This window comes from Vombatus ursinus, unplaced genomic scaffold, assembly GCF_900497805.2.
Source record: "Vombatus ursinus unplaced genomic scaffold, bare-nosed wombat genome assembly UNPS02014779.1, whole genome shotgun sequence".
NCBI lineage: Eukaryota > Metazoa > Chordata > Mammalia > Diprotodontia > Vombatidae > Vombatus > Vombatus ursinus.
Genome location: NW_020954557.1, coordinates 66,751,000 through 66,761,983, shown reverse-complemented (window position 1 = coordinate 66,761,983; position 10,984 = coordinate 66,751,000). Strand labels below are relative to the sequence as shown.

At 40.8% G+C, this 10,984-nt stretch overlaps 1 protein-coding gene across 1 annotated transcript; it reads right to left on the bottom strand.

Annotated features, from left to right (window-relative positions):
• Positions 1 to 6,633: 6,633 nt before the first annotated feature.
• Positions 6,634 to 7,202, bottom strand: LOC114045812 (protein reprimo). Its single transcript, XM_027865991.1, has one exon. The coding sequence runs from the start codon at positions 6,978 to 6,980 to the stop codon at positions 6,651 to 6,653; it is 330 nt and encodes a 109-aa protein (XP_027721792.1). The 5' UTR covers positions 6,981 to 7,202; the 3' UTR covers positions 6,634 to 6,650.
• Between the last annotated feature and the right edge of the window lie 3,782 nt (positions 7,203 to 10,984).

The following is a 10,984-nucleotide window of genomic DNA, read 5'->3' as shown; positions in this document are numbered from 1 at the left end:
CAATCCATCCCTTTTAATAAAGAGCTTTAAAAAAAAAAAGAAAAAAATCAGTTCAGCAAGTTTAACCAAAACATTGATGGGAGTCAGTTTATATGATGTCCCACACCTATAGTGCCTCACTCTCAAAGAAGAGGAGATATATTTTCTCATCTCTTTAATGGAGTCAGGCTTGATCATTATACATAAATAATGAGTTGACTTTTTAGACTCCAGATTTAATTTTTAAACCCTTAAAATGTAATAAATCATATAAAATAAATACAGTAAATCATATTATAATAAGGATTGAATATGGTACCACAATATGAAAAAACTATAAAACTACTTTCATGCAGTAAAATATATTTATGCATGGGATAGTATAATTAAATCATTTCAATACACTCTACAGAGCAAGCAGATTTTACTCTTATCTTGGTTATCCTAATAGCAGTCTGAATAGTTTTGAGTATCTGAAAGCAAAATAAATTCAGACTATTATTGTCATTACTGGTGCCACCATAAATTATATGAGTAATTTTGTGTTATGAATTATGCAGCCACTTACTAACCCTAGGTTTTCCAAAATTTTCATACATAAAGGAATGATGCTAAAAAAAAATACCTTTAGAGCTTTTAAGGCTAATTTGATAGCTAACCTACTGCAAGAGAAATATTGGGGAAAAGGTTAAAAGCCCTTGGCTATCTCGATGAGTTAGCCTCAAATAATTAAATGTGAGCATTGGGAAACACTTGCAGCTGTGGGAGAGGACTTTAGAACATATCCCCTTTAAACTGTTTTGCAAATTGTCTGAATGAGATTTGGCAGGTAGATAAAAGACTCACGAATTCCCATTTGGGGGATTGCAGCAGGCTTGTTGCTTCAACAGGCTTTGAAACTAGGCTTGCGTCTATAGAACAGACCAAACCCTGCAATCCTTTCCTGGCATTACAACCCCCAGAGTGACCCATCTAATCAGCTGGGGGCCAAGCAAGGCATTAACTGCATACGAAGCAGCTGTTGTCCAAAATCACTAGCCCCAAAGGGAAATGTTCTCTTGGGGTGAAAATAGCTTTGTAATTGGCCTCCAAAATGCCCACATTCAACAAAACTATGCATTAATTTTGGCTTAGGATAAGAGGAATTACACATGAATAGATAATCTACTTCTTTCCCATTTTGGCTTCTTAAAACTTCACCTGGTGAGAAAAGAAAGTTTTGGGATATTTAAAGACTTGTCGATCACTTCTAAGGAAGTCATTTATACAAGCTCAGGGAGGTTCTGAAGAGTCATTTCATTGGCAAATAATGTCTACTATTTTGGAGGGTATTCAGAATATGAGAGCCAGGGCATGTTCCAGATATACAGTGAAATCAACTACAAAGCACATCAAGGAATGAAACAGACTAGAAGGACTAAATCTTAGAGCTAGAAGAGACCCTATAGATAAAATAATCCAAACTGCAGTTGAATTTGCCTGAAGAGGTGAGAATTTTGCCCAAAGTCACACAGTAGGTTAATGTCAGAGCTGGCATTAGAGCCCAGGTCTCTGAACTCTCAGGATACTGTTCTTTCCTCAACAGGGTACAAAATAAGTGTAGCGTGCCGCTTGCTACATTATCCCAGAGCAGGAGCTGGCTGCAGAGAACAGCTCCACAGGGCTGGGGTTAGAGAGAACAGAGGACTCTGAGGCATGAGTAGATCAGTCACCAGGAGGCTCCCCTGGGAGCAGAACTGACCTTTGGCTTGGCAGGAGAAGTGATTGCTTTTCTTTTCCTTAGACTACCACAAAGAGAGTGCATTCCAGTTTTTTTTTTTTTTCTTTTCTCTCCAGGCATGCTCTGGAAGATTTAACCCCTTTACCTCCAGAACTTCCACTGGGCCTACGCCCCCACACCCTCCTGACTGGTAAGTGTTTCATGTAGTCCACTATATCAGGCCACGCTAATGCCAAACATGACTCTTATTCCCAGGCCATTTATGCAGAAACCACCCTGCCATCCTCCGCTATTCCACTTCTGGTACCATAACCACATCAATATTGTTTTTACTGCCAGAAAAGATGTGTCAATTTACTCCCCTATGTACCTTTTCAAACCACAGTACCCCACCCTTGCTTGCTTCTTTCTTTGTAGGTGTTCCCTCCCTACTAGAATGTAAGCATCCTGAGGGCAGGTACTAACTTCAATTTTCTATTTCTCATTAGCATTTAAAATGCTTGGCACATGGTAAGCATTAATTAAATATTTTCCAATTTTTTCATTGATTCATTCGTACATTTGCTCTGAAAAGCAATAGCTCTGTATCTAATATAAAAATAATACGTGAATAATAGGATAAAGTTACTGGAGCAGCAGATAATTTCAGTAAAACTACCAGGAAGGAAGGTGGGTCACTCATTGTGTAGGGGTATGACAGTGTGGATTTACAAGTTGCTCCTCTTAGACATGCTGTTTCCCTAGGAGCTCTTTCCCTAGGACTCACATCAGACTAACCAAGCATCTGGAGAAATGTATCTCCTTTGGTCTCTTACCTATTGCCTAGGGTTCTGGCAATAAGAGCAGGTAGGCAAAATCATGTGGCTTCTTCCATCTGTCTATCATGTTTCCCAGTCTCTGGGGACTAGCTTTGCTTAGAGGAATTAGGAAGAGCATCACTTGCACTGTAGAATAATCCTCCTGTACCTTGTAGTGTGTCAGTGGGAAGGATTATCATCCCCTAGGCTCAGGGATTGATAAAATGCCATTTTCATACAGCTGTTAGAATTGGATGAAGGAAAATAGTGGCAAAGGCAGACAGGCATGAGGAAGGTTGGGAGCCTGGAGAAACCACTGCTGTGTGGCCATCAGGACATAATGGGTGTAAAAAGCTTCTTGCTCCCATCAGTGAATCTATAAAAAACAGAACCACTTGGCATCTCTCTAAGTAACAAATGGATATAGGGGCCATTTTTTCCCACCACAGATAAGATAGAAACTTATTGCTAGAGGCAAGTAATCCCCAAGGCTGTGAATTTTTTGTAACCTCTGAATTTTGTTATGAAGCATACATCCTAGACCTCAAACATTCACACATCTCCACATTCACATATAGATCTACCTATGTAAAGTGTAAGTTTCACAGGTCTGATTGGTATCAGGATCTCAAATGACTGGGGAGAAAATTTAGAGTGAATATTAAATGTAGGGAACCTACAAATGATCTAGAGGAAACAGAGGATGTAATAGACAAGGACAAAAATGAGGGAAGCAAAAAAGGAAAAGAAAAAGGTCTCTTGTCTGGAGCAGAACCCAAGTTTTTGTCACTCCATCACCTCCCAAATCTAGACCTGGTCCTGTGTTTTAAAGGAGATATATGTCATATGCAAATAAATGAGTTTCAAATTCCTAGGCAGGCTGGAATTCCCAAGGTGGCCTGAACTGTGTCAGCAGGACACAAAGGAGTTCAACCAGTCATACCCTGCTTATTTCTAAATGACTAGTGTTTGGCTGGATCAGTGAAAACAGTGATACATAGAGACACATCTTGTGAAGGTGATAGAGGAGCACAAACTGCATGACATAATGAATCGGCCCTGGACTTGGAATCATGAAGGCCTGGGTTCAAATCCTTCCTGAGAAACTTAGTAGTTTTGTCATCCTGGAGAAATCACTTAATCTTTCTGAGCTTTCATTTTCTTAACTGTAAATTAGGGGGTTGCACTGGGCCTAGTGATCCCTTCCATCTTTCAAACTATGATCATATCTTTAATCTCAAAGGACTGGGTAAATGTATGTCTTTTTTCCCTTGGAACCAATGGAGCAATAGACTTAAGTCTTCCTCAGTAAGATGCTGAGCAGATAAATCTTTAGTCCTTGAATACTAGGGCCAGAAGAAAATTCAGAGGTCATCTAGTCCAATCATCTCATTTTAAAGATGAGAAACTTGAGGCCAGAGAAGCAGAATGATTTGCTCAAGGTAACAGAGCCAAAATTAGAACCAAGATCTCCTGATTGCAAGTCCAATGCTCTTGCCACTATACCATACTATGGCAAGTTCCCTCTGTTAATTAAATTGTATGCTATTTTCCTACCAAGAGTGCCATACTTTTCCCTGCCCTGCCATTGGTAAAATGTAGTGAAAAATAGATTTAAAAATGTGCCCTTTGCATTTGAATATCTAGAACCCCAGGGAGGCCAATAAAATCTTATTTTTTTTTATAGCCAGATTTTCCATTAGCATTACAAGTAACCACCTCGGGCTTAATGGCAAGATTTGCTAGAGGGGTAACAGGGACATTTGGCAGCCAGGCAGATCACTGACTAGCACTTGATAGCCAGTGTCATTGGGTCAATGACATTGTTTATACCAGTTGTTATTCTAGAATAAATGAAAAGCATTTCCAGAAATCAGTGTCACTCCTAAAATCTCTTCAGTGAAATAATTTATACTGTTCCTTAATCCTATGGAATTAATAATAGATCCTTTAGCTTCTTGTAGTATTCCAGGACCCTGCCCTATTTTTAAGGATTAACAGCACAAATTGTAAAGCTTAAGCTTCAGTAAATGGTTCCTGTTTGCATCGTGCTTTCAAAAGTCGCTGATTCCTGCTGCTAGTCATCAAAACTGGGCCAAATGCCCAGACCCAAGTATGGCCTGTCTATGGGACTGACCACCTGTAGCTCCATCCCTTTTTCTGTTTTCTCTTCCTAACTTTTGAAGTATAAATTCCATGTCAACCCAGGTATTCAGGACCTTGGCTAACTCCTTTAACTTCTATTTGCTGGGAAGGAGCATGCCGTTTTATCAAGTTATATGTACATAGTTTAAATCCATCTGGGTGAGTGTATCTCTCTGTGTGACTGTGTGTTTGTGTATCTGTGTATGTCTGTATGTCTGTGTGTGTATTTGGTGTGTTTGTCTTTGTGTGTCTGTCTCTTTCTCTCTCTCTCTCTCTCACTTCCCTCCTTCTCTGTCTCTCTCCTCCTCCTTTTCCAAAACTCACATTGATCCTTTTTATAAGGAAAAAGAAAAACAGTGAATATTAGGCCAAGAGGCATCATAATAAGAATTGGTTTCAATAGTTTACCACAGAGGAAAAATATTATAGTCTAGTTATTTTTTCCTTTTTATAAACCAACCAGCAAACAAACAAACAAAAAAAATCCCATCAACTACTACAGAATACTTTTAGTAACGTTAGTTAGGGTAAAGTCACCTTCCCAGAAGACAAGTTAAGACCTCTCTTCCTTTCATTAGCTTCTTAGCCCTGTTTTCCCACTGGAGCAAGGAAAGGAAGTCTGACCCTCCCAAGGTAGGTTTCTTGAAGTCCTGTCTGATTCAGCCCACAGAGCCTAAATGAAATATTAAATAACAACAAAAACGATGATGATTTAATCGAAAACCAAAGCATGCTGCCTTCAGATGGCTTCAATAGGGTATTTAAGGATTCTTGGCATTCTTAAAAATGTCAGATTGCTTCACTGTTCTGTCCTTTCCCTCATCCACCTGCCCAGTCCCTCTGACCTGTGTCCTTAACCTGAGTTCTCCAAGCCCACTCTACTGTCCCCTACTCCCTCTCACCAGCGCACCCCTCTCCCTCACCCTCCTTTTCCTTAATCGCAGAAAGAGCACCAGGAGGTCAGCAGAGGGAACATTTTGTGAATATGCATTTATTACAGAAAATTTAAATAAAAAGGAAAAAAAAATAAAAATTGTGCCACAGATTTAAAGCACTTTTGCTGAGTGAACTCGTGCAGTACTCTCACATGCTACCCCTTCTGCTCCCCCGACCCCGTGGGCCAGCTCCAGGCCAGCCCTGCACACTACAACAGGCATAGGAAAAGCGGCAGTAGAAGACAATTCACAACATTCACATTTTTACTCCTGTCTTCTCCCCTCTACTCCCTCGTGAGCCCCATTCCCCCATTAATCCCTTTTCCCTCAAGACGACAAAACACCAGACCCACAGCCAAACAAAAAGGGTTGGAAAACACTTATAAATTTTTATAATAATTATTTCTTAAGCAAAATATCCCTTAAAACAGTGAGCTGCAATCAAAACGTAGTTACCGATTGTCCCCTCCAATGGAGAGGGGACTGAGTCTGGGAATGTTTGTTTTGCTTAGTTTACATGTCATTGTTGTGAAGTCTGTCGCGTTGTATATACACAGGTCACATTTTCGGAAGCGTGGCTCCAGGCCAAGCGACCAGTCGGATCGTTACCGGGGGAATTCGGCCATCCCTCCCCCTTCTCCACTTTCCCCAAGAGCCCGTCCCCACATGCAAGCCGAGATGCGTATCTCTCCCTTCGCCGTGATCTCCCCGGATCTCAGGCGACGGGACGTCTCCCAGCAACTAGAAAGTTATTGCCCATTGCTCTCCACCATCCACCCCATCCCTTTCTTTCATTACTTTTTGGCTGGACTGTCCCAGAAGTGCACAGAGGCTGGTGAGGTCTCTTCTTAGGGTGGGAGGCTTTCAAAGAACGGAGCGAGACTAAGAGGTCGCTTCATCCCTTAGATAGAAGAGTTGGTGACCGAAGCAGCAGCCAAAGAATCATTGGGAGGCTATCACTCCGGTAAGTTTCTTTCGCCAGATCTCAGATGGTTGAGAGGCGCGGTTGGGTTTGGCAAGGTGGGTAGGCCTGGGGGGAGGGGGAGAACAAGCTGTGGCGAAGGAAGAGGAAGGTCAGTAAGGTCCCACAACCACCGCCTCCACTTCCTTGGATGGTCGCCTATCCTTCACCAGGAAGTTGATCATACCCTCCGACTTGATGAGCAGGTTGCAGCCGAGGAAGAAGATGCCAAAGACAACGGTGAGCGACAGGACGCACATAACTGCTATCTGTACCACTCGCATAATGTACAGACTCCGTTCGTCCTGCCCGCTTTCCCCAAAGCCATCGTCTGTCACCACGGACGCCTGTGTACAGCAGCGCAGGACCCGCTCCAGCGAGTCACTGCTGTTGGCCAAGAAGAGCCCAGCCGCTTCCGTCTGGTTGCCCAGCACGGGATTCATTGCGCGCCCGGGCGCGCCGAGTGGCGCAGGGTCGGAGGGGGTGGAGAGTGGGGTGGAGGGAGAGGAACAGGTGTCCCCGGGGGTGGTGCTCCGACTTGGACACTTCGGTGCGTCCAACTCTCCTTTCTTCTTCCCTTTTGCAAACCACGACGGTCCCCGGGTTCTGGGAGTTTCCAGGATCCTTTGTGGTACTACCAACAGCGGCAGCTTCCTTCGCCAACAGCTTCTGCCAAGGCTCTGCTCTATCCCCTCCTGCTCGCCTGGGGTTGTTATAAGTTGACTGGGTTGGGAAAGCACTGACCGTGGGAGGTGTTGGCAGCTAAAGAGGTGGCTGCTCCGGGGGAAGAGCGACCCCCCCTGGTCCAGGCTGGTCTCTGCACCAGTTTGAATTGAATTCTTAGGGAAGCACTAAGGTAAAGCGGTTTGTCTCTCTTTCACTGTCCCCACTTTCCAACTCTGTAGGCCAGGGCGGGGGTCACCGCACACTTTTTGTTTGATGGATGAGTTGAGGTTTTTTTTTTTCCTTTTTTTTGGTGAGAGCTACAACCAGCTAAAACTTCCAGAGGAACTGGGTCATACTCACTCTTTGTGTCCTTTGTTTCTCCGCCCCTCTAACCCCTTGTGAGGAATAAAGGTGGAAATATAATGCAGGTGCCAGATGGTCCCTATTTCTACAGAGATCTCCCTGATCTATGCTTCCTTCTCACCCAGCTCAACTTCTCCAGGTACCAGAAAATTTTTTTAATTGAGTAGGGATGAAGCGGAGGTCCTTAAGAAAAGAAAACCCGGGTTTGCATTTTAGTATAGGAGGAAGTCCAGATAGTGTTAAAGGGTTGTTCAGTTTTGTTGTTGTGGTTGTTTGTTATTAGGAAGATGAGGAATTACTTTACTTTGCTGGGGTGGGGCAGAGTAATTAACTAGCCTACGACTACCCTAGCATTTATTAATAGCCTACTATGTTGCAGCCTCTGATACTGAGGATACAAAGAAAGTCAACACACAGTCCCTGCTTTCAAGGAGCTCACACTCTAGTTGGGGAGACACATGAAAACTACTGTGTATAAAGAAAATATATTTGTATGTATCTCCGAGTTGGTGATTAAGAGGCCATTGGGAAATTGAAGGGATGCTATAATGACCCTGAACAAATTGTTGTGTATAATTGTGATGGAATACTATTGTTCCATAAAGAAATGATGAGCAGGGTGGTTTCAGAAAAATCTGGAAAGATTTATTTGAACTGATGTAAAGCTAAGTGAGCAGAACCAGGAGAACATTGTACATAGTAATGTAATGATTATTAACATGAAGGGTTTAGCTACTCTGATCAAGAAAATGATTCAAGGCAATTCTGAAAGATTTATGATGAAAAATGCCATCAACCTCCAGAGAGAGAACTAATGAAATCAGAGTGCAGATTGAAGCATAATTTTTTTTCCACTTTCTTTATTTCTCTTGCTTTTTTTGCAACATTACTAATATGGAACTACGTTTTGAGTGATTTCACATGTATAATTGATATCATATTGCTTGTCTTCTTACTGGGGGGGAGAGCAGAAGGGAGGGAGAGAATTTGGAACTCAAAAAATGAGTAAATAATGAATAATTTTTATTTTAAAGAAAAATGGTGACTTTGGAGAGAGCATTTTCAGTTGAATGATGAAGTATAAAGTCAGACAGCAGGTTAATAACAGAGTGAGAGAAAAGGACCTGGAGGTACCAATTGGAAACAATTTTACTGAAAGGCAGGTGTTTCCAAATTGATATGACTGCATCTTCTGTGATGATATTTTTAGAGGATACAGGCATATAGGTTGAATCCCTAGCCTATATGTTACTCAAATCCAAATCCTTTACTTGGGTGACACCTTGGAAATGTCTTCTCTAAAACCCCTTCACCAAAAAGTTGGACCTATCAATGAGAATTTGTGAGTACCTCATTGTGGGGAATACAAGAGAAGCATTGGTTATTGTCCCTCGAACTCAGAAACTAGAAGAGATGAAAGTAGCATAAATGACATTACAGGAAATGCAGTTACAGAAGACAGTGTAGAATAGTGTGCCAAATTGCATGGTACAGACTATGTGTTCTAAAAGCATTCAGAGGAGGGAAATATTAGTTGAGGCTCTAAGTAGGGAGGAATCCATCAAGAAAGAAATTAGACTTCAGTTAGACCTTGAAAGATTGGTATGATTTGGATAAGGTAGAGTGGACGGGGCATAATAGCTTCTCCATGTGTTCAAAAGAAAACAAATGCTTTATTTAATAATCCATATAAATTATTCTGTGAGCTCTGTCAGGGCAAAATCTTTATTTCTTTTCTTCTATATGGCCTCTGGCCTTGGATGAACTGATGCATATAAAATTGAACTTAATGCAGTATTACGTACATGAAGGAGTTTGGAAAATAGTGTACAGTAAAACTGGTGCTAGAGGACATGCAAAATATGCACCAGGTGGTAGAAAGTAGGCTTTCAGGTTCCAAATAAAATTCACCTTCTGAAAGAAGCCTTTCTTGAACCCTGTTAATGCTAGTATCTTTCCTGTAAGATTATCTCCGACTTATCTTACCTGTATATTGTTTATACATAGTTGCTGGCCTACTGTCTCTCCCATTAGATTGTGCACTCCTTAAGAGCAGGTATTTTTTTTTCTCTTTCTTTGTATCTCCAGTGGTTAGCACAGTGCCTGGAATGTAGTGGGTGCTTAATACATGAATGTTCACTTCACACTTGTTTAAGGCTTTCCAAATTATGCCACTATATGCCTGGAAGGAAGCTGAAGTATAAATACATCTATTGAATATCATAGAATTATAATTTAGAGCTGTAAGGGGTTTTAGAGGCCATCTAGTCCAATTCTCTAATTTTATATGTCAAGAAATTGAGTCCCAGACTAAGTGATTTCTTCAGGGTCATATAATTAGTAAATAACTGAGGTCAGATTTGAACCGAAGTTTCCTGATTTCAAGTCCAGGAATCTATTCACTATGCTGTGAAGTGAGATGATTTATAGGAATTCAATGCAACAAACATTTATCAAGTGTTTGCCTATAAAACATGTTGTTTTGTTGTTTTATTATTATATTTATCAAAGTGTCTGCATATAAGAGATAGAGTTCTGTTGAATTATTTGTAATAAGCATTTAGCCAGAAGTCATAATCCATATGCATGTCTTAGAATCCTCTAACATTTTGTGTGGCATCTTATGTTAAGGTCATTAGAAAAGTCAGATTTTTGACGTTTCTAATAACTTGGTGTATCTTCTCCCCCCCTCCCAATGATGAGGCTCTAATCTCCACCCCCCCATCTCTGTCTCTCTCTGTCTCTGTTTCTCTTTCTGGTGGGAAGGCAAATAACTACCTATAGTGTAACAAGCAAGGAGCCCAACAAAATACAATTTTTTACATTGCTTTTTGTAAGTGTATATATTCTTTAATTTTTTTCAATTAAAAAGAATTTTCTTCTTTCCCTCCCCCTGCTCTCACTGAGAAAAAAAAGAAAACTCTTGTGATAAACATTAGCCATGCCCATAAATGTGTGTCACATCCTGTATTTTGAGTTCATTATTTCTCTGTTGGGAGATAGGTAGCATGCTTCACCATCAGCCCTCTGGGATTGTGGTTAGTCATTACATGGATTTGAATTCTTAAGTCTTTCAAAACTTTGTTTAAAATGTTGTTGCTTTATAAATTGTTCTCTTGGTTCTACTTACTTTCTTGTGTAATGGTTCATGCAAATCTTCCCAGGTTTTCTGAAACTGTCCCTTTCATCATTTCTTGTAGCACAATAGCATTTCATTGCATTCATGAACCATATATATTTAGCTATTTCCAAAATGATGGACACACTTTTACTTTCTAGTAGAGTTACTATAAATATTTTTGTTTATATGGATTCTTTTCTTCTTTCTTTGTTCTCTTTGGGTATATAGGGCTGGTGATGGTATAATGGTACCACTAGATGAAAAAGTATGTAGAGTCTAGTGATTTTTTGAGAATAG